At 39.2% G+C, this 24,156-nt stretch overlaps 2 protein-coding genes across 3 annotated transcripts in view; one reads left to right on the top strand and one right to left on the bottom strand.

Moving 5' to 3' along the window:
• TFB1M (transcription factor B1, mitochondrial) overlaps window positions 1-24,156 on the top strand; it is a 65,387-nt gene that overhangs the window by 19,795 nt on the left and 21,436 nt on the right. For both annotated transcript variants that reach the window (XM_010840856.1, XM_010840855.1), the window contains exons 4-5: window positions 808-959; window positions 9,868-9,987. In XM_010840856.1, coding sequence (XP_010839158.1) covers window positions 808-959; window positions 9,868-9,987 — 272 coding nt within the window. The remainder of the gene's footprint in view (window positions 1-807; window positions 960-9,867; window positions 9,988-24,156) is intronic.
• The window catches only part of CLDN20 (claudin 20), a 3,846-nt gene continuing 756 nt past the window's right edge, over window positions 21,067-24,156 (bottom strand). Inside the window, exon 2 of the mRNA XM_010840853.1 lies at window positions 21,067-24,156. Coding sequence (XP_010839155.1) covers window positions 23,748-24,156 — 409 coding nt within the window. The 3' untranslated portion in view covers window positions 21,067-23,747.

Genomic DNA, 24,156 nt, shown 5'->3' with positions numbered 1-24,156 from the left:
TGTTTCTTGCCCATAAACCCCCCTCAGAGCAGTTGGAGAAGCGATTTGAGGGTGCCTCCACAGCTGCCCTTGAGTCTCTCACTGCTCCACACCAGGCTCCTTCAGAGTGGCTGGCTCTGCCCGTCTCCCCCTTCCAACTAGCTCTTCTCAGTGACCATCTTCAGTTTTCTGCCCTGCCCAGCCAGCCACAGACAACAGGGATGACCCACCTAACGGCCTGCCACAAACCTTCTCTATGTTTCCCGGTGTTAAACTGTTACTCTCACTAAAAGATTTCTCTGCTTCTGTTTTCCCTGATACCAGGCCCACCTATTCTTCCTTTCACCTTGTTTTGAGCTTTCTCTGACTTTGCTGGTGGTTATTTTTCCACCCACATCTTAAATCTTGTTTCTCCTGCCATGACTTCACTTATCACATAAATATTATACACAATTTTCATGTCCAGCCTTTATCCCCCTTTGTGGGCATCTGACAGATTCTCTGGTGTCCCACAAGAACTTTGACATCATGTCCAAGGCTAAATGATCTTTTCCCTCAAACCAGTTCTTTTTCACATTTTCCTAAGCCAAAACCTGGGGACTTTAACTGAATACTAATTAGGTGGGGTTTTTTCCCTTTAATTCAAAGCTGATTGTGAGCAAACATTGCTTCTGAAGAATAAATGGACTGAAAAATACTCAGCCGTTATCTTTTTGTATGCTTTTATTTGATGCTATTAATAGCCAGTTTGATTTTACTCTTAACTAAAATTGTATTCATAATACATTTATGAAATAATCATACCAAGTTTTTTCTTATGCCAACCAGATCCTCCAAATGTACATATTATTGGAAATCTGCCTTTTAGTGTATCAACTCCACTGATTATCAAATGGCTTGAAAATGTTTCTCAAAGAAATGGACCATTTGCATATGGTAGAACCCGGATGATGTTGACTTTTCAAAAGGAAGTGGCAGAGGTAAGTTTTAACTTTTTATGGTTGTTTTATCACAAGATCAAATTACCAGAACAAAATAAAAAGAATATTATCAGTTTGGAGTTGAGAAAGGTAAGGGGGTTTGGTGTCGCATTATTCAATATATAGACTTTGGCTCACATACGCCTGCTAGGCATTCTCATGATTGGAGTGTTCCAAGTTTGTCTCTAAAAAGTAAACCCTCAGAGCAGTGAAAGCAGTTTTTGAAGCAAAGAGGTTTAAGGAGGGAATCTGCAGGCTATAAGCAGTTCTTTTTTATGACATATGAATATAGAAGAGTGTGTCATGTATATTCACGGCTTTGTGTGTGTATGGTTTAATCAAAAGAGCAGCCGAATCCCCACCACCCAAGTCAAACTGTTGTTGTTCAGTTGCATCTGACTCTTTGCAACCCCATGGACTGGAGCTCACCAGGCTTCCCTGTCCTTCACAATCTCCTGGAGTCTGCTCAGACTCGTGTCCATTGAATCGGTGATGCCATCCAACCATCTCTCCCTCCATGGTCCTCTTCACTGTGGTATTGACCATCTAGCGATGTCCGTGTATAGCGTCGTCTCTTATGTTGTTGAAAGATGGTATTTGCTGTGACCAGTGTGTTCTCTTGGCAAAATTGTTAACTTTTGCCCTGCTTCATTTTGTACTCCAAGGCCAAACTTGCCTGTTATTCCAGGTGTCTCTTGACTTCCTACTTTTGCATTCTAGCCCCCTGTGATAAAAATGACATCTTTTTTTGGTGTTAGTTCTAGAAGATCTTGTAGGTCTTCATAGAACCCTTCAGCTTCTTTGGCATTAGTAGTTGGGGCATAGACTTGATTACTATAATATTGAATTGTTTGCCTTAGAAATGAAGGATTATTTCTGATTCTTCTGATGAAGGAAATGAAAGATCATTCTGTCATATTTGAGATCGCATTCAGGTACTGCATTTCAGATTCTTTCATTGACTGTGAGGGCTACTCCATTTCTTTTAAGGGGTTCTTGCCCACAGTGATAGATACAATGGTCATCTGAATTAAATTTACCCGTTCACATCCATTTTAGTTCACTGATTCCTAAAATGTTGATGTTCCCTCTTGCCATCTCCTGTTTGACCATATCCGGTTTACCTTGATTCATGGACCTAGCATTCCAGGTTCCTATGGAGTACTCTCGTTTACAGCATCGGACATTACTTTCACCACCAGCCACATCCACAGCTGGGCGTCGTTTCCCCTTTGGCTCAGCCTCTTCATTCCTTCTGGAGTTATTTCTCTGCTCTTCTCTGGTAGCATATTGGACACCTACTGACCTAAGGGGTTCTTCTTTCAGTGCCATACCTTTTTGCCTTTTCATATTCTTCATGGGGTTCTCAAGGTGAGAATGCCAAGGTGGTTTGCTGTTTCCTTCTCCAGTGGACCACTTTTTGTCAGAACTCTCCACCATGACCTGTCCATCTGGGTGGCCCTACACAGAGTGGCTCAAAGTTTCAGTAAGTTGCACAAAGCTGTGGTCCATGTGATCATTTTGATAAGTTTTCTGTGATTGTGGTTTTCATTCTGTCTGCCCTCTGATGGATGAGGGCAAGAGGCTCGTGGAAGCTTCCCAATGGGAGGTACTAGCTATGGTTTGGAAAACGGGTCTTGCTCTGGTGGGCATGGTCATGCTCAGTAAATCTTTAATCCAACTAAAGTCTTTAATCCCATTAAATCTTTAAATCCAATTAAAGTTAAGTTAATAATTAGATTACTAACATCTCTGACACCCTCTTGTATGCCTCTTTCTGATTGCATCTCCTGTTTTCCATCTATTACCAGGATAATCTATACCATGCATTTGCAATTTATTATTCCCTACATAGTTTATCAGATTCTTACCTGTATAATAATATATTTCAGTTTTGTCCATTTTTCAACTTTATACAAATGGGTTCATACAGTGTATATTCTTTTTATCCTGATGTGCTCATATTGTCCATAGCTGTAGCTTATTTATACAGCTATTTACTATCCACTGACTGTTGGTCTGTCAGGCTTCTCTGTCTGTCTTCCTATTTGGGGACCCCACATTAGTTTCAGTGTTTCATTATTACAAACAGTCACAACCATTCTTATGATGATGTAGGCTAGTACACATAGATGAGATTACTCTAGGGTACAGACCTCAGGGTGGCAGTGCTGGGACATAAGGCTTGCCACTTCAAATTTACCACTCTTTTCTGCAGTGTCTAATCTGTTGATAATTGTATTTTCCATTTCAGATTCTGTACTTTTATCTCTAAAAGTTCCGTTTGAGTCTTATTCTATCTTCCCTTTTTCTCATGTTTATGATGTTCTTGGCATCCTTATACATATGTATAATATTTGTAATAGCTATTTTAAGATCTTTGCCTACTAATTCCACTGCCTCTGTCATTTCTGTACTAGTTTACCAGTTGATGTTTCCCACCCTCTTTGTTCTGGGTCCCATTTTTCTGCTTTTCAAGCCTGGTAATTTTTGTTACAATAGTGGCTATTGTGAGGCTTGTTTTTTTTTTTTCCAGTGTTGTTGAGGGTCAGATTTTGTTGTATAGGGTTGAGTAGTGGGTTTTGTTCTGGCACGTAGATAAAGTACTTACAAATTGGTTTGAGGTTTGCCTTTCAAGCTTTATTATGATGGGTCCAAAGCAGCCTTTGATCAGGGGCTAAGTCCTACTACTAAGCCATGGTGTTTCTGAGGAAGCCACCCTGTGTCCTGTGTATTTCATGGGCTCTTTACTTTAGCTGTTGGGAATGCAGACTATTTCCAGCCCTGTATGAGCTCCATTTTGTCTGACAGCTTTCCAGTGGTACTTTGTCCAGCCTTCCTAGCCTTGAGGAGTTAACCTCATACACCCCTTGCAGATCCTTGCTCTGCCAAAGACTTGAAAGAGAGTGTGTCTCCACTCACTGCCTTCCTGTCTCTACCTCCTTTCCCTAAGACCTCTCCAGCTCTGTGTTCCACTTCTCCAGCAGCCTGCCCCACGGATTCTAGCTGCCTCGGCCTCCCAGAACATCAGCCTGTCTCCTGAACTCCAGGTCTTCTCTGGCCTCTGTTTCTTTGCTCTCCTTGTGCTGCAGCTGTAAGCTGGGCAGTCCCGAGACTTACCTCCTTTCTCTTCTGGCAGTGATCACAGTCCCTTACTGCATCGTGTCCAGTTTAGAAAACCTGTTGTTTTGTGTATTTTAGTCAGCTTCATGGTTGTTTCTGTAAAAAAAATAAAGCAATACAACTTAATATCAGAATTGCTCTGAAAGTAGACACTGGATGACTACCTTAGTTCAACTCTTCCAGTGTCTTCCTCTCGAATAATTTATGAATGTATTATAAGAAATTTTTTCTTGCATCCATCCCTCTGTCTCCATGTTCCCTTCCAGAGGTGCTGGTTTTCAACAGCAGTTTTGCCCCATCCCCCACTCCCGGGACACTTTGGGTTGTCCCAGCTGGGGGTGCTTCTGGCACCCAGTGGATAGAGTTCAGGGCAGCTGGTAAACGTCCTTCAGTGCACAGGACAGTCCCCGTAGCAAAGAACAACTCAGCACTAACTAGCCCAAGATGTCAAAACCACCAAAGTTGAAAATTTCCATTTTAGAGTATTGGGCCATAACATCCATCACAAAAATGTAGAACACTTTTGTGTTTGTTAGAAACTCTTAAGATGACATCCTTTTTTTCCTGAGATCCTAGTCATCTTGTGACTCTTATTAGTGCTTTTCTGTTGCTTTGAATTGAGGCCACGCTAATAGTTCTCTTTGTTGCTTTTCTCAACTTTTGAATTTGTCCTTGGGTTATTTTCCTCAGCTGATACGATTATTATGGTATTTCTACTCTTCAGTAGCACAATAGAAATGCAAAAATACTCATTCTTTTGGGGGAAAGAGCAAAGGAACAGAGGCTGAAGAGGTGGAGTAACATTTTCAATGACTCACTGTCACTTGCTATTAATAATAGTGTTGCTTCCAGTTTACCATATGCAGTTATTTTTCTCTAACAAAAAGTTGATTTTAGTTAAATTTTAGTTTGAATATTGAGAAGAGTTTATATTCAGTCTATAATTTATGGAATGCTTTAAAAGTGTAGATAACACTGGTCCTCTGACTGATTTTCACATTTTTGCAAGTGAGAGTTTCAGTGGAAGATTATATAGCTGCATTCTCCTATTTTCCTTCTCTTTGTTCTTGACACTGTCATATTTGCATTTTGAATTTTAGCCACAGAAAGCACTTAGAAGATTTGCTTGGCTTGCTTTGTGAGTTACAGGGCAGAAACGAGCATGTTTGTCTTGTTCCTTTCTCTCTAAGACGACAGGGTGTAGATGTAAGAATTCAGCTCATACACATTAAGGGGCTTGTAGACACTTGAAAGTTGCAGCTCATAAAATAGAATCAGACTGTGTAGCAGTAAATGAGAGCTTAACAAATCTCATCTAACCTCACGCTACAGGTGGTGAAACTGAGACTCAACGCAGTTTAACGTCTTCCGAAGGTCGTGGAGCTAGCTGCAGGGAAAACTGAACCTGAACAGAGGTCATGTTTTCTGCTGAAATTATGATGTTCCAGTTCTTTGTGTGACTGGATCTGCGGTCTTTTCTTTCTGGGTCCAGCATCAACCTCTTCATCTACCATCTCCAGGGGACCATGGCTGGTTAAGGGAATGGCCTTCCCATAAATTATCTAGTCTCATTGTCCCTGATATTTGGCTCTGTGGTTTCTCAAGCATAAGTCTAATTTTTCTACTTTAAATTATTTTACATGAATAGAAAAAAAACAAAACTGTTCTTGTGAATTCGTTGACCCCTTGTTTTTCTTACACTCAATCAGAATTTTTTAAAAGCTCAAGGGTTAGAGGTTTCCTTTTACTGAAAAATTACCTGGTTTGGTTCCTTGAACTTCTGCTCTTCAAATATATCTTGTAACGGTGTTTGAATTTTCATAGCTTTACCGGTAATATATCAAAGAAACATCAAATGTTTGAGTGGTTGGATCAAACATTGAACTCTTAGGCTAGCGTTTAATGAAGTCTTTTGCAGAGCTTTCTGGTCTGTGGATTGAATTCTTCCTTAATAAATGAGGGACAGGTATTTGTGCTGCTTTCTTCTACGTTATGAGATTGACATGTTTTCATCTCCAAAGCCTTTGTGTATTTGTTGCAAAGATGGGATTGTTATTGTTTAGTCACTGAGTCCATGTCTGCGTCCATGGACCGTAGCCCACCAGGCTCCTCTGTCCATGGAATTTCCCAGGCAAGAATACTGGAGTGGCTTGTCATGCCCTCCTCCAGTGGATCTTCCCAGCCCAGAGATGGAACCCTCATCTCCCGCACTGGCCACCAGGGAAGCCCAGAGATAGGAGGGTAACATTCATGGGTCAGGATACTCCTTTCTCCTGGCAGAAGTGGATACATACCACTCTTAAGTGAAATATACTTTAATGTGTCTTTATAGCGAATTAGGTTTCCCTCCATGCCTCTCTGTTTTGTTTTTGGTTAAAGTGATTTTTAAATTCTCTTCCTTTTATCAATGGGGACATACTTTTCAGATGTAAAGTAAAATACTGGAAGAAAATCCAGGATGAAAAAATTTAAGTCCAGGCATTTCTTTTGGTTTATTTTCTAATTTTATGATTTCGTTCATGCTAGATTTTAGTTTTGCGCAACTGCTTTGAATTGTGCCAGTTTATACAATGCATTTTAGAAAATTTGAATCTTATGGCGTTGGTAAAATTAAGTTTCTTATTTTCCTTTATGAAGAGCTAGAAATATTTTTGACCATTTGATCCATGAGATTATTCTTTAACTTAAATATGTACTTCTATTATTTTTTGTTACTTGCTTGAGAATATGTACAATTCTTGGTTTTACTAAGAAAGAATTGATTTTGTTGTATATGCTGTATCACTTGTCTGAAATTAACTTCCCAGTAATTTTAACTGTCCAAATAGAGACAAGAGCCAGGTAAATTAAAGTAAAAAAGGCTGAGATGAGGTCTGGTTTCTGAGTAACAAAATGTACTATAAAATCTACAGTTAGCTTTGCCTATAGGAAATTTTCTCAGCATCTCATATTAAAGCCTGTGTTTAAATCTTACTAAAGGAAAAGCTTTTACAAGTCAAATTACATGATTTTCATGCCCACAGTTGGTTAGAAGCAGCAAAGTAAAAGGGACTATTAGAGGTTAACACACACAGTGAAACAGGAAGGAGACCACCCAGCCCAGTAAATAGAACTTAAAGAATCACTCCAACTCTGACTGTTGAGTAGTAAGGCATGCCACAGGCACACTTGGCCCAGGATTATTCCAGTAATCATTGCTATCTGCAATGTTGACTCTGTGTCATTCTGAAGAGGTCCAGGGAGCTCTAGGAACAGGATGCATTTTAGAAAACTGTAACTGTAAGTCACTTCAGTCGTGTCCAGCTCTGTGCGACCCCATAGATGGCAGCCCACTAGGCTCCCCCATCCCTGGGATTCTCCAGGCAAGAACACTGGAGTGGGTTGCCATTTCCTTCTGCAATGCGTGAAAGTGAAAAGTGAAAGTGAAGTCGCTCAGTCACGTCCGACTCTTAGCGACCTCATGGACTGCAGCCTACCAGGCTCCTCCGTCCATGGGATTTTCCAGGCAAGAGTACTGGAGTAGAGTGCCATTGCTATCTCCGCATTTTAGAAAAATAAGTGTAGAATTATTTTATGCATCACTCAGCTTTGTCTAACATACCATATTTTTCATATCTTTTTTAAGAAATAAAACATTACAAATATGTTTGGAACCCCCTTTTCCCTCCTGTGAATTGACCTGTATAAAAATCGATACTCAGTATTGCCATGAATATGTTTTGCTTGCTCTGCAGATATAGATAGATACACACATGCACATGGAGAGTAAACGATAAATAATCTTTTGACGTTTTCCTGTGAGTGCAGTCACACTGTACCTGTCTTCTGTCAGTTATTTGCTCTATTTGGGGATTTATGTTGGAAACCCTTGTTATTCATTGTAAATATTATTTAGTCCATTGTCAGAATTACCACAGTTTAATTATTCATTCACCTATTGATGGATCTTTGTTTTTTGGATACTACATACAGTGTTGCAGTGAATATCCTTATAAATATCTCCTGCGAAGCAGGTCTCTAGAATATAGTCATAAAGGTAAACCTGACGGATTACAGCAGTTTACTCAACTTTAGCTTTACTGTATATTGCCAGATTATAGTCCAAAATGCTTGTACCAGTTCCCACTCACTAGCAGCATATGAGAATTCCTATTGCTCCATATACTCCCCAGTACTAGGTTCTGTTAAGTCGTTTCTCTGTGTGTAAGTTTTATTTCATGAAATACGAAATTGTATCTAAAATGGTTTTAATATGCATATCCCTGATCTGTAATTTACTTGAGCTTAGTTTATGATTATAGTTCGTTTGGGTTGCTACAATGTTTCTCTTCGTATTTTCTATTAGTTTATCTTTTGATTATTGATCTGTAGGAGTTTCTTCTATACTCTGAGCACTAATCCTTTGTCCAGAGAAGGCAATGGCACCCCACTCCAGTTCTTTTGCCTAGAAAATCCCATGAACAGAGGAGCCTGGTAGGCTGCAGTCCATGGGGTCGCTCGAGTCGGACACGACTGAGCAACTTCACTTTCACTTTTCACTTTCATACATTGGAGAAGGAAATGGCAACCCACTCCAGTGTTCTTGCCTGGAGAATCCCAGGGACGAGAAGCCTGGTGGGCTGCCGTCTATGGGGTCACACAGAGTCAGACACGACTGAAGCGACGCAGCAGCAAATCCTTTGTCACATAAGAGTTTCAAATACCTTCTCTCAGTCTGTGACCTATCTTTATAGTGTTTTCATTATACAAAAAGTTCTTAAGTAGAACAGTATATATCAGTCTTTTGTGACTACTGCTTTTGCATTATTAAAGTCTTCCTGCCATGGGAGTCATAGATATTTACTCATAAAATTTTAAAATTTTAGTTTTCACTTACTGTTAATTCACTTGGAATTTATTTTTGGTTGATGAGATATGGGCCTACACAGTCCTCTTTGTCGATTCCTGCTTATACCACAGTCACCAAATGATCCATCCTCCTCCCTCTAGCAGTCCACATGTGCTTGGGTCTCTGAGGTTTTTGTTCCATGGGTATATTTGTGCCTCTAACAATATGATACTGCCTTAATTTTGATATCTGGCAAGGTGAATGCCCCCATGTCACCTCCACAGAGCAGCCCCCTGCCCCGCATTGTTGACGTTCTTCTGGAGTACCCTGGGGTATTCTTGGCCCTTTACTTTTTCATATAATGTTTATATGGAATTTAAAGTTCTTTTTAAAAATCCTTTGGGGATGTTGATTGAATTGTATATATTTATGAGTTAATTCACATATGTCTACTTTTAAAATAAAAATGTTTGGGTGCTTAAAAGAAAATAAGTTTTTTGTTAAAAAAAAAAAAAAAGTTCTCAAAATCAGCCAATTCAAGAGTTCTAAATATTCGTGGTTTTATTACATTTAAATAAAGGACATACCATTGGAAATGTTCATTGAGACTTTGGGGTAGTTCATAAAACTAAAGCATCTTGAATTCATTATTCTTGCTGTTTTCACCTGTCTATATTTATGGATTACTTGTTTCATACAGTATCTTCTACCTTGAAAATCCCAATAGCCAGTGGTAGGGAAATTTTCTAATTTGATTTCTTTTAAGTGCATTGTGTGTATAACTCATACTTCATAGATGTACCTCAGTTAGTGTCGAAGGAAAATGTTCCCCGTGTTGGCTATGTATCATGTTAGATAGATAGCCCATGCTTTTAAAATTTACCTCAAAACAATGTACCTGGTGTTCATAGATGATGAATGAGTTTTTTGCCAAAATTCCTCTTTGTCCTTCTGCAGAGACTTACAGCTACTACTGGAAGCAAACAGCGAAGTCGCCTCTCCATCATGGCCCAGTACCTCTGCGACGTTCAGCACATCTTGACAATTCCAGGTCAGGCTTTTGTGCCCAAACCAGAGGTGAGTTTCTGATTATTTGTTTTAAACAGTATAGTATACTAGGACTAGGATGTGTGAGGATGTGTCATAGAAAATTATCTCTAGAATCTGATCTTCTATGCAAACTGTACCATAACTTTTTCCTTCCCTCTCGTAAAACCATAAAAATCACAGTGGTGGATCAGTTCAGTTCAGTCGGTCAGTCGCATCTAACTCTTTGCGACCCCATGGACTGCAGCACGTAAGGCCTCCCTGTCCATCACCAACTCCCAGAGTTTAGTTAAACTCATGTCCATTGAGTCAGTGATGCCATCCAACTATCTCATCCTCTGTCATCCCCTTCTACTTCCACCTTCAATCTTTTCCAGCATCAGGCTCTTTTCCAGTAAGTCAGCTCTTCACATGAGGTGGCCAAAGTATTGGAGTTTCAGCTTCAACATCAGCCCTTCCAATGAATATTCAGGACTGATTTCCTTTAGGATGGACTGGTTGGATCTCCTTGCAGTCCAAGGGACTCTCAAGAGTCTTCACCAACACCATACTTCAAAAGCATCAATTCTTCGGTGCTCAGCTTCTTTATAGTCCAACACTCACATCCATATATGACTACTGGAAAAACCATAGCCTTGACTAGACGGACCTTTGTTGGAGAAGTAATGTCTCTGCTTTTTAATATGCTATCTAGGTTGGTCATAACTTTCCTTCCAAGGAGTAAGTGTCTTTGAATTTCATGGCTGCAGTCAACCATCTGTAGTGATTTTGGAGCCCCCAAAAATAAAGTCAGCCACTGTTTCCACTGTTTCCCCATCTATTTGCCATGAAGTGATGGGACTGGATACCATGATCTTAGTTTTCTGAATGTTGAGCTTAAGCCACTCTTTCACTCTCCTCTTTCACTTTCTTCAAGAGGCTCTTTAGTTCTTTGTTTTCTGCCTTAAGGGTGGTATTATCTGCATATCTGAGGTTATTGATAATTCGCCCAGCAATCTTGATTCCAGCTTGTGCTTCATCCAGCCCAGCGTTTCTCAAGATGTGCTCTGCATGTAAGTTAAATAAGCAGGGTAACAATATACAGCCTTGACGAACTCCTTTTCCTATTTGGAACCAGTCTGTTGTTCCATGTCCAGTTCTAACTGTTGCTTTCTGATCTGCATACAGATTTCTCAGGAGGCAGATCAGGTGGTCTGGTTTTCCCATCTCTTTCAGAATTTTCCAGTTTGTTGTGATCCACACAGTCAAAGGTTTTGGCATAGTCAATAAAGCAGAAATAGATGTTTTTCTGGAACTCTCTTGCTTTTTCGGTGATCCAGTGGATGTTGGCAATTTGATCTCTGGTTCCTCTGCCTTTTCTAAAACCAGCTTGAACATCTGGAAGTTCACGGTTCTCATACCATTGAAGCCTGCCTGGAGAATTGTGCAGTAGTTTGAACACTCTTTGGCTTTACCTTTCCTTGGGATTGGAATGAAAACTGACCTTTTCCAATCCTATGGCCACTGCTGAGTTTTCCAAATTTGCTGGCATATTGAGTGCAGCACTTTCACAGCATCATCTTTTAGGATTTGAAATAGCTCAACTGGAATTCCATCACCTCTGCTGGCTTTGTTCGTAGTGATGTTTCCTAAGGCCCACTTTGACTTCACATTCCAGGATGTCTGGCTCTAGGTGAGTGATCATACCATCATGATTATCTGGGTCGTGAAGATCTTTTTTGTATAGTTCTTCTGTGTATTCTTGCCACCTTTTCTTAATATCTTCTGCTTCTGTTAGGTCCATACCATTTTTGTCCTGTATTGAGCCCATCTTTGCATGAAATGTTCCCTTGGTGTCTCTAATTTTTCTGAGTGGATAGTTAGCTCTTAATCTGATTTTTCTTCTCCTTAAACAGAATGACCAAACATCTAGGTTTATATGTGTTACCCTGATGGTGGTATTATCATTACTATAAATGTTTTCATCTTGAAGTTGTATTTTGTCCAATGCCTTTTCTGCATCTAGTGAGATCATCACATGATTTTCTTTCATTTAATTGATGTGTCATGTGTTACATTTATTGATTAGCATATGTTGAATCATCTTTACATCCCAGGAATGAGTCCCACATCATCATGGTATATAATCCTTTTGTGTTCTCAAATTTGGTTTGCTAATATTTGGTGAGAATTTTTCATCTGTATTCGTTAGGGATATTGGTCTACAGTTTTCTTGTGGTAGCCTTATCTGGCCTTGTTTTCAGGTAAATGCTGTTTTCATAGAATGAGTTTGGAAATATCCCCTCCTCCACAGTTTTTCGGAAGTGTTTGAGAAGGATTGATTTTAATTCTTCTTTGAACGGTAGAATTTTTTAGTTAAGCCGTCTGGTCCTGGGGTTTTCTGTGTTGGGAGGCTTTTGATTACTGATTCAATTTCTGCTTGCCATTGGTCTGTTCAGATTTTCTGTTTCTTCCTTATTCAGCCTTGGTTGGTTGTGTGTTTCTAAGAACGTATCCGTTTCCTCTGAGTTGTCTCATTTGTTGGCATATAATTTGTTCATGGTTGTCTTGTCTGTTCCTGTGTGTTTCTTTAGTCTCAGTTGTAATGTCTCCTTTTTCATTTCTGATTCTGAGTCTTCTTTTTTCTTAGTCTGGCTAAAGGTTTGTCACTTTTAATTTTTCAAAGAACCAGCTTTTGGTTTTGCTTTTTTATTTTTTAATGAACTCCATTTATTTCCACTCTGATCTTTATCTCCTTCTGCTAACCTTGTTCTTTTTCTAATTTCTTGAGGTATAAAGTTAGGTTGTTTGAGATTTTTTAAGTTCTTAATATATGTATTTATTGCTGTAAACATCTCAGAACTGCTTTTGCTACATTCCATAGTTTTTCAATATGTTGTATTTTCATTTATTATGTGAGATTTATTTCTCTTTTGACTTCTTCTTTGACCAGTTGGTTGTTCAGAAGTCTGTTATTTAGTTTCCACATATTTGTAGATTTTCCAGCTTTCCTCTTGTTGATTTCTACTTTCAATACCATTGTGGTCAGAAAAGATAATAGGTGTGATTTCCATCTTTAATTTTCTGAGATTTGTGCCTTATCATGATCTATACAAGAAAATGTCCCGTGTGCATTTGAAGAATGTGTATTCTCTGCTGTTGTGTGGAATGTTCTTTATATGCTTAAGTCCATTTACTCTAGAGTACGATTTAATTCCAACAATTTCATTGTTGATTTTCAGTCTGGATGATCTGTCTGTTGCTGACAGTGGCATATTGAAGTTTGTTACTCTTAACTGCGTTGTCATCTATTTCTCCCTTAGGATTTGCTTAATATATTAAAGTACTCCAATGTTGAGTGTATATATATTTACTATTGTAGTATTTTAAAGATGTAGTGACCCTTTTATCATTATGTAACAACCTTGTTTGTCTCTTGTTAACCAGTTTTTGGCTTGAAGTCTCTGTTATCTGATACACAAATGGCTCGGCCCCTTTTCTTTTGATTTCAACTTCCAACCCTACACTTTGAGCCTATGTGTGTCTTTAGAGTTGAAATGAGCTTCTTGTAGGTAGCATATAGTTGTTGTTGTTGTTGTTTTAATTTCAATTGGAGGATAATTACTTTACTGTGATGGTTCTGCCATAAGTCAGTGTGAATTGGCTGTGGGTATCCATGAACCCTCCCTCCCTCACCTATCGTTGTCCCCACCCTCTCCCCTGTGTTGTCATGGAGCACCAGCTTTGGGTGCCCTGCTTCATACATCAAACTCGCACTGGTTACCTGTTTCACCTGTGATAAGGTATGTGTTTCTTTTTTCTCAAATCATCCCACCCTCCCCTCCTCCTGCTGAGTCCAAAATTCTTTTTTTTATGTCTGTGTCTCCTTTGCTGCCCCGTACATAGGATTTTCGGTACCGTCTTTCTAGATTACATATATATGCGTTAATATATGGTATTTGTCTTTCTCTTTCGGACTTCACTCAGTATAATAGGCTCTAGGTTCATCCACCTCATTAGAACTGACTCAAATGCCTTTCTTTTTTATAGCTGAGTAGTATTCCATTGGGTATGTGTACCACAACTTCCTTATCCAGTCATCTGCTAATGGACATCTAGGTTGCTTCCATGTCCTAGCTGTTGTACATAGTGCTGCAGTTAACATTGGGTATCTTCTTCAGTTCTGGTTTCCTGGGGGTATGTGCCCAGTAGTGGGATTGCTGGTTTCTATTGTAGTTTTATTCCTGGTTTTTTAAGAATCTCCATACTGTTCTCCATAGTAGTTGTATCAGTTTGCATTCCCACCAACAGTGTACAAGGATTCCCTTTTCTCCTCACCCTCTCCAGCATTTATTGTTTGTAGACTTTTTGATGATGCCCATTCTGACCAGTGTGAGATGATACCTCATTGTGGTTTTGATTTGTATTTCATGAGCAGTGTTGGTTTGTTTTTTTTTGTTTTTTAATCCATCTAGTCATTGTGTGTCTTTTGATTGGTGAATTCAGTTCATTTATATTAGATTATTGACAGAGGATTTACCACTGCTCTCTTCCTTATGCCTTCTGGTTATTTTGTATCACACTGTTTTTTCCCTCTCTGTGTCTGTCTATCTTTCTAATGTGGTGGGGTTTCCATAGTCATTTACTCAATCTTTCCTTTTCTATCTTTCATGACTCTAGAGTTTGGCTTTGTGTTTAACATACAGCTTACCTAAAAAAATCTCAGAAATAAAATGGTTCTTCTTATGCTGATATCACCTTATCTTTATTTGTCTATAAAGATTCTACCCTTTTACTCTTCCACTTATATATCTTTATCACAATTTATCTCTTTTAGTGCTGTGAATTCATTGAGAAATTGTAATAGCTTTCCTTAAGCCTTTATGCTATAAGTAAGTGGTTAACATACCATTCTAATAGGGTTAAAGTTTTCTAATTCTGACTATTTTTCACCTTTTCCAGGGTATTGTGAACTTTTATTGTCAGTAAATAATGTATTCTTATTTCAGTTTGAAGAATTCCTTTTACCATTTCTTTCAAGGAGGTATAGTGGTGTGAACTCCCTCAGTTTTTGTTTTCTGGGAAAGCCTTTATTTCTTCTTCGTATTTGAAGGATAACTTTGACAGATAATTGGCTGGTGATTTTTATCTTTTAACACTTTGAATATGTCATTCCACTCTCTCCTGGCCTGTAATATTTCTGCTGAGAAATCTGCTGTTAGCTCAGAGAGAGTTTCTTTGTAGGTTACTTCCTCCCCACGCCCCCACCCCATGCCTTTAAGATTCTTTCTCTATCATTGATTTTTGACAGTTTCATTATAATGTATCTTGGATAAGGTCTTTTGTATTGAGGTGATAGGATGTTCTTTTAGCTTCTTGGACATGTATGCTAGGTTCTTTCCCCAGGTTTGAGAAGCTGTCAGCAATTATTTTTCTAAATATACCCTCTGCTCTCTTCTCCTCAACATAGATCAATTATTCTTATATTTGGCTTTCTCCTCATACCTGATAGGTCTCAGGGTTTCTTCACTTTTAAAAATTTTATCTCACTCCTGAGTCATTCCTAAATTCCCGTCTTTCAAGTTCCTAATTCCTTCTTCAGTCTTATCTGCCCTTTCTTAAGCTTTCTAATGTATTTTTCTTAAGCTTTCTAATGTATTTTTCAGTCTGATCTGCCCTTTCTTAAGCTTTCTAATGTATTTTTCATCTCATTCATTGAATTTTTCAGCTCCAGAATTGGGTTATTTTTTAAAATTTCAGTCTCTTTGGTAAAGACCTCATTCTGTTCATTAATTTTATTCTTGAGTTCATCAAATTGCCTTTCTGAGTTTGAAAGTGAAAGTGTCAGTCACTCAGTCGTATCTGACTCATTGTGACCCCATTGGATGTAGGCCCCCCAGGCTCCTCTGTCCATGGAGTTCTCCAGGCAAGAATACTAGAATGGGTTGCCGTTTCCTTCTCCAGGGCATCTTTCCAACCCAGGGATCGAACCTGGTTCTCCTGCATTACAGGCAGATTCTTTACCATCTGAGCCACCAGGGGAAAGCTCTGAGTTTACTTGTGGCCCATTGAGTTTCATCATAACAGCTATTTTCAATTCTTTATAAGTTAGATTACAGTATCCTGTGCCTTTGAGTTTAGTTACTGGAGAACAATCATTTTCTTTTTGTGATACCGTATTACCCTGATTTTCATTGTGTTTGACTGGAATGTGCCTCTGCCGTTGCTTTTAAAGTAATACACTTACTTGTTTACTTTGGTAAACGTAATAGAAACCCTTGTTTTCCAGACGGTGGCGCTGTAGCTCAGGTTTTTGGTGTCTGTTTCTGATCTGGTTTTGGGGCTACACTCTGGATGGGGGGCAGTGGTGGGGAGTGTTTTTATAAAAAAAAAAAAAGTGCTGTAGGAAAAGCTGGTGGCAGAGTGGAGGGAGGTTTGGGCTCAGTGCTGGAGGCTTTGCATGCTCACAGCCCAGTGAGGACACCCTCAAGTGGGGATGCTTCCAGGGGTCCAAGGCAGACAGCAGGTAACAGTACCTTCCCTGCCCTGTTATACTCGTCTGCCTCGTTCCCTTTCCTCTCCCTCCCCTTAGTCATAGAGGTTTCTCAAAAATCCAGATGCCGCTGGAGAGAATCAGGTCCCTCCAGTTGTAACCTGTACAGCTGGGCAGTCAGCCACTCGCCCCTTTCTCTTTCCATCTCCTCTGTGAGGCAAGTTCTCACTGTCCTGATGAAAACTCAGCCCTAGGCAGGGAGAGGGACTGACTCCTCGAGTTCCTCCTCCTCGCCTCCAGGCTGGTCTCTGTTGTGCTCCAGTGGCGTGCCTGGTTCTCCCTTTGTCTGGCTGACCTCCACAAGTTCTCAGTGCCCTGCATGTCCGCCATGGATTTCAGTCTCCAGTTTTGCTTCCCCCAGCCCTGCCCCCATCAGTCACTGGGGGTAGGGTCGGCTCACCACCATCTTTGGGCCCAAAGCCCCCTCCAGGATCCTGTCTCCTTTGTGCAGCGCAGGAAGTCTGCTGGTTGGTCTGGTGCGAATGATGAGCTGTGAGAGGACTGAAAGAAGCGGCTCATTGCTGCCAAGGTGCTGATGCCACTCTCAGAATCCAAATGTTTTTTATTTGTAATGATTTCCCCCACTTTTTGGAGAAACTTTGTTTTGACAGCTTTACTTGTGATGAGTCATCTGTGGAAAAATAGTTGGATATTAAACTAGGCTCTGACTATTATATGCTAATCACAGAAGAATAAAAGCTAAGTACAGAAACAAAGCTTCTTTGCCAGAAATACAAACCAATAAGCCAGTGTCTAGTTTAACAAAACCACTGCTGGATGAATTACTACAGGACATACATGTAGTATAAAATCTTATTTCTTCATTGAAGGTACACTGAGCCCCAACTGCATGAAAAGCCCTAAGCTAGGCAGAGAGGTGGTGGTAACAGGAATGACAAATCAGACATCTCCCTTCAGGAGTTCACAGCTAGTGAGGAGCAGTTTTCTTCTTGTTGAAACGCAAGTATAAAGTCTTGCAAAGCTTCCTTTGGATTCTTTGACATTCACTGATGTAAGTAGATATCATGAAAAATTGTGTTTCGTGGTTCTTAGATTTAGGTGTAGGTGTATGTTATTGGTTTAGAATGGAGCCCCTGACCAGTAGCATTCGACCTGTTTGAACCTACTGAATCATGATCTGAGGCATCTCCATGGCCTTTGCTGCCAGCTTCTACTTCTTCTGCCACGTCAGTCACAGTTACCCAAGCTTTCCGGGGCCTTTAGGAATTCAGTCCGTCTTCCACTTTTATAGCAGACTTAATTGTCATCTTTTTCTTAATCAAACTCAGTATTACCTTCCTTCAGCATGTCAGGCTTTCAGACATTGTAAATAACTTCTTCCAAAATAATAGATCTTTTAGATCCTAGACAGAATTTGTTTGAAGATACCTTTTGGCTCATCAGATTTAACACATTGGTGCTCTCAGGGATTTTTTGCCCTAGAACAGGTGGCCACTGTAATGAAGACCAAGTCACCATAGAGCTTTCTCTCTTCTTATAAGGCATATATATGTGTGTGTACAAGACTTTCAATAGTATAAGACCCAGTTATATCAGGAACCAAGATCTTTACTTTAGGCTTTTATATTGGTGGTTATCATTGTCATCCAGAATCTTCAGGCTTTTTACCAGAGGTTTCTTAGAGTGGGTATTAGAGTATTTTACTGGAAGGTTTTTCTTTGTTTTAGTTACCTAGTTGAGAGTAATTGATGGTGTTTGGAGGTTATTATCAACTTTGTCTTTTATTTAAAAGGATAAGATCCACATGTAGTTTATTAAAGCACTTCGCAGGTGACTTAGTGGTGAGGAATCCACCTGCCAATGCAGAAGACCTGGGCTCGACCCCTGACTCAGGAAGATCCCCTGGAGAAGGAAATGGCAACCCACTCCAGTATTCTTGCCTGGAAAATTCCATAGAGGAACCTGGTAGGCTGCAATCTATGGGGTCGCAAAGAGTCAGACACAACTGAGTGACTGAACACGCATGTAGTTAACTAAAAGTACTTTCCCCTCCAGGACTAAGGCCTTATGAAAGTATTATTTGTAAAATAGCTAGCTGTGTCTTTGATTGTTTTTTCCCCCACTGAGGATGTTTGCTTTTTTGGCAAACTAAGCATGCAGAAGTTTTCTTTGCTTAGTTTTTATTGTGTTATAAATAATACATGTAGGTAATTTATTTGTAACCTAAGCAAATGGTAATCAAGGGAGAGAGAATGTATTATTATAAAGGAAACAAATGATTAAATTTTAGTTGTAAAAGAATATGCTACTTCTCTAAAGTAGTTTTACCATATTAGGGCAAATCAGGAGTACTCTGAGGAAAGCCAGAAAATATTTGACTGATCGTTAACATTGAGCAAATCTTTAAGAATTCGTTTTCATAAGAAAGGGGAAGAGTTTTTACAGAATTGATAAAAAATAACAGTATATGGCGGTCCTGCTGGCTAAATCCTTCTAAACAGAAGAAGAGAACGTCTCAAGCACAACACAGACAAAATATGCTCAGTGCTAAAATAGAGGTGCAGGCAGATTCCTGAAAGAGTTGAAAGGGGAAGGTTAATTCTCTGTATATGCTCAGAAGAAATTTACTAAAATTCAATACGTGTTCTTAATCAAATTCTAAGAATTAGATTTGGAGAAATTCTTTTGATATAACAAGAAAGGCTTACTTAAAACCATCTTAGGATTTTTCCTGTGAGAATCGATTAACCCTTCTAATAATCAGTCTTTAACTAACTTAATCAAAATCAAGCTTTAATGACAGAACTTTCACTGCTGTAAACCTATTACAGCTACACCTGGCTCACTCTTGCCAGACTCTTTCCTCTCATTAACTTCTCTAGCGCAGTCCCCAAAGTTTGAACCCCAAATTCTTTTCTATTTACAGAAAACACAATCTCTTAGGTTCTTAAAATTAGACTAATTTGTCTATTCTAATTTTTCTTACAATTTGTAGTAAATGGATTTTTAAGTTAGAATTTTTTATAATTTTGTATTTTTCTTTCACTGAGTTAATAACATTATTTTACCAATTAGAAGACAAAATCTCTTTTGCAGTACAGATTCACAGTTGAAAAATGCTTCCATGAGAACATAAGATTAGTTTAAGTCTCTCAAGCTGGCATCTGAAAACCCCTGAGAATCCATACATTTCTGGGGTTCCACAGTAATTTTTTTCAATTAGACTGCACATTGTCGTCAGTCTCCATATCCATGGTTCCACATTGGTAGACTTAGTCAACACCCAGATTAAAAATAGAAAAAAATTCCAGAACATTCCAAAAAGGAAAGCTTGAATTTGCCACTTATTGTCATCTATTTACATACCATTTACTTTGTATTAGGTATTATAAGTAATCGGAGATGATTGAAAGTATTTGGGAGGATGTATGTAGGATCTGTGCGAATGCTGTGCCACATTGTATAAGGGACTTGAGTGTCCTTTGATTTTTGGAATCCATGGGGGTCCTAGAACCAGTGCCCCACAGATACTGAGAGACTGCCGTACTCAAGTGTGAGAAATCCTGAGCCATTAGCTATTCCCTCAAAATTTTATGTCACCTTTTTTCTGTTATAAATTGTGGTTGTGGATCTGCTGCTTTAACATCCTTTCCACATCACTGTCCTATACTCCAAGGTAGCAGAAAAGACACTTAGATACAATCTGAGAATTGCAGCAGGCCCTTCTGATTGATGTGACAGAGACACTGGTAGAAGAGCTAGAAGTGCTTTCAAGTCAGCTGGTCCTCCTGGAATTCCAGTGCTCCTAGTTCTGAGAACTTGGTCATGTTAATAGGCTGAGTTTTAATACATCAAATAGGGTAGTAATGTCACCCTTAGTGTTGTTGGTGAGGAATAGAAATAATCGAGATGCAGTGCCTAACAGGAGTAGCTCACACAAGGAGACAGTTAAAGGTAGATCTTAGTGTTATCAGTTCAGTCACTTAGTCATGTCCGACTCTTTGTGACCCCATGAGCTGCAGCACGCCAGACCTCCCTGTCCATCCCCAACTCCTGGAGCTTGCTCAAACTCATGTCCATTGAGTCGGTGATGCCATCCAACCATCTCATCCTCCGTCGCCCGCTTCTCCTCCTGCCCTCAATCTTTCCCAGCATCAGAGTCTTTTCCAGTGAGTCAGTTCTTCACTTCAGGTGGCCAGAGTTTTGGAGTTTCAGCTTCAGCATCAGCCTTCCCTTGAATGTTCAGGATTGATTTCCTTTAGGATGGACTGGCTTGATCTACCTGAAGTCCAAGGGACTCTTCAAGAGTCTTCTCCAACACAACAGTTCAAATGCATCAATTCTTTGGCGCTCAGCTTTCTTTATAGTCCAACTCTCGCATCTATACATGACTACTGGAAAAGCCTGAGCTTTGACTAGACGAACCTTTGTTGGCAAAGTAATGCCTCTGCTTTTTAATATGCTGTCTAGGTTGGTCATAGCTTTTCTTCCAAGGAGCAAGGGTCTTTTAATTTCATGTCTTCAGTCACCATCTGCAGTGATTTTGGAGCCCAAAAAATAAAGTCTGTCACTTTCCCCATCTGTTTGCCATGAAGTGATGGGACCGGATGCCATGATCTTAGTTTTCTGAATGTTGAGCTTTAAGCCAACTTTTTTACTCTTCTTTCACTTTCATCAGGAGGCTTACTGTTATGGTTATAAACAATTATTTATGGACTAGTTGTAATATCCTAATAAAGTAATGTGGATTATAACTTTTAAGACGTATAATTTATATCTTGTCTATTTAGAAGTATGGTATATGGAGCAAGTAACACCCTAACATAGTACAGATTGAAAGCATAAAATTGTGTCAGTACAATCTTAGATGAATTAAAGATGTTACACCCCTGACATAAAGGTCAGCACTTTGGGGCATCCACATGTGACCTTTGAGAACAACAGCAGTTTAGAGGCTTTCAGCTGCACTTGCCCTCAGCTCTTGAGGCCTCAACCTCTGGTAAAATAATCTTAAGCTTAGTCAATGGATGAGTCCACAGAAGATACAGGGGAGTACCTTGATGTACCACTGTCAGTCAGTCTGACTCCACCTCCTGGAAGCAGTGGTGCCCTGACCTTCAGTAGAGTCAGCCCCTGATCCATGAGCCATTAGCATCCAGTACCCACAACAGCTGGGGGAGCGGGGTTAGGGGTATGGTGCCACCCACAGCTCTGGTTTCTGCCACTAGACAAAGCTGTCACATTCCTTATGTGGCCTTCTCTGACCTGGTTACCTGGGAAGTTCAAAACTAAAGTTCATATTTAATTGCTTTAACAACTGTAAACCAGGATTATTCCTGTCTTCCTTTTCTTTGTGATTTTAGCCTGTCTTCTTTATCTTTTGGTTTTTGTATTTATTGGGCCAGCAGTTTTATTTTAAATTGCCTCAAATGCTTTTTGGAAGTGGATGAGTCTAAAAGAAAAATGTGTAAATTAAAAGTCAGTTTTATAATTAGAAAAATACCAGCATTGTCCTCCTTAAAAATCAGATAAAACAAGTGTTGAATAGAAAAAAAAAGTATTTACAATTATAATCCATTTTAATTATGCTTAATTATAATTCAACTTAATTAGTTATGCTTTCATATGTACTCAAGAGTAAAATAAGCAATAAATATAAATCCAGGGAGGAAACAAAATTGCTTTTTTGCAGATGATACTTTTTATTTATAAAACACAATGAAATGAACAAAATTGTTGGAGGTAAACAGAAATATGCAACAAATTTTGCAAAATTACACGCTATGATGGAAATCCTTTAAAGTCAATAAAGTTAGTATATTCTCAAGTCATATAGCTAAAGATACAGATGACATTTGCTTAGAAGATATTTTGACCACTCAAAAGGAATATATACATAAATGCATTCCTAATCCCCATGTGAAATCATATCTTTATTTTAGATCTTTGATGATGATACAGGAGAGAATGATCTATCAAATAAAACAGCTGTAAAATATTTTAGTCTGTACTTCATATGCACAATTCAAACTTATTTATTCACATAAAAGATAACTTCCCACTATTAATGCATAGTGAAGTAGCCTTTCCCCCTTTACCATTATGTTATGAACAATAACTAAGCTTAAATGAATAAATTATTAGAAACAGCTGTGTGCAGTGTTTCTTTTGCACATTGGAAAATCCAGTTTTTATTTTCTTTAAATATTTGAATTGCATATAAGATAATCTAACTTTTAAAGCATTCTTTATTCTTTAAAACATTTTCATAACCATTAATTGAAGCACCTCATTTGTAAAAACGTTTTTAACATGAATCAAACTTAAGAAGAAAAAATGACAACTTGAAAGTAACCTTTAGCATTCAAATACTAATCGGTGTGATATTAAATGATAGGGGCAAATCAAAAATGCTAGAGGTAAATGAACCTAATCTGGAGAGTCCTCTTGTTAGCAGCCACAAGAGGGCAGTTCATAAGCATTTTAAAACAGATTCTTCTTGTTTTCACTTAGCTTATACATAATGCTTTAAAAGTCCTAGAGATTTCAGTTTGGGTTTAGTTTGATTTTGCTTTGCTGTGGTAGCATTTACCAATTTCCTTTATTTCCACCTAATCTTTGAACGCCATATTGTATAGAGATTATATTTCCTAAAGTGTAAAAAATGTCCTCTGCCGGGAGGCCACAGTGGATGGGGACTCGAGGTTTGGGCCACCTCTGAAACAAGTGGACATCTTCTGTGCGTAAGGTGCAGTCATACAATGGAGCTTGAAAACAGAAGTAAGTTACTGTCGTCAGGCAGAGATAGCAAAAGCAGATGATACCTGAATTAACACCAGGACAAGGTGCTTTTTATACTTAGTTCTTTTATGAAGTCCAATTAAATACCGGTTAGTAAGATGTAATGGCAGCCCACTCCAGTGCTCTTGCCTGGAGAACCCCAGGGAAGGGGGAGCCTGGTGGGCTGCTGTCTAGGGGTTGCACAGAGTCGGACACGACTGAAGTGACTTAGCAGCAGCAGTAAGATGTGTCAACAGTTTATCTTTAAGAAGAAAAGGCTGTAAAATAATTGCCTTATTAATATAATCAGAACCTGTTTCTTTTATAAATCTTCAGGTAAAACATGATAATAATGGGAAAGTAATGTAAAACAGATATACACAAAATCTAGCATTTTGAAAAACTTCATTTTTAAAGTATTTCACATTCTTTGTAGAGAAAGTTAAGCACAATTCTGGTATTTAAAGACAAAAGTCACAGCAGGCACCTAAAAATTCCATGTGCATCACACAGTTCTTCACACATAGTCCTTCAGGCTGTATGCCAAACTGTCCTCTGGCTGTGCGGTGGAGACGGGCGGGTGCTTGCATGGGTGGAGCAAAGCTCCCGAATTCTTCTTCAGACAGGATGTGCAGAAGATCGTGCCGGAGATGACCAGCAGCACTGCCGAAATGATTCCAAGGTAGACAGCTCCTCCAGGCTCATGTTTGTTGCTTTGTGGAACCGTCAAGTCCAGAAAGTTTGCTATGATCTCCTTTGTGTACCACACAGTCGGTATTAAACCAGAGGTCCCTGCAGACAGGAAACAAACTCCTCCAGCAAAACAGGCATGCCTCTTGGTTTCCGGGTCCCCTCCTAAGCGAGTGCACTCCATCCCCACTGTGGAAGTGCAGATCCCCACTGCAGACAGGATGCAGGCCAGGATC

The sequence above is a fragment of the Bison bison genome, unplaced genomic scaffold (genome assembly GCF_000754665.1).
Source record: "Bison bison bison isolate TAMUID 2011002044 unplaced genomic scaffold, Bison_UMD1.0 scf7180017864148, whole genome shotgun sequence".
NCBI classification, from domain to species: domain Eukaryota; kingdom Metazoa; phylum Chordata; class Mammalia; order Artiodactyla; family Bovidae; genus Bison; species Bison bison.
Note: the sequence above shows the minus strand (reverse complement) of the source record. Positions and strands in the feature narration are given on the sequence as shown.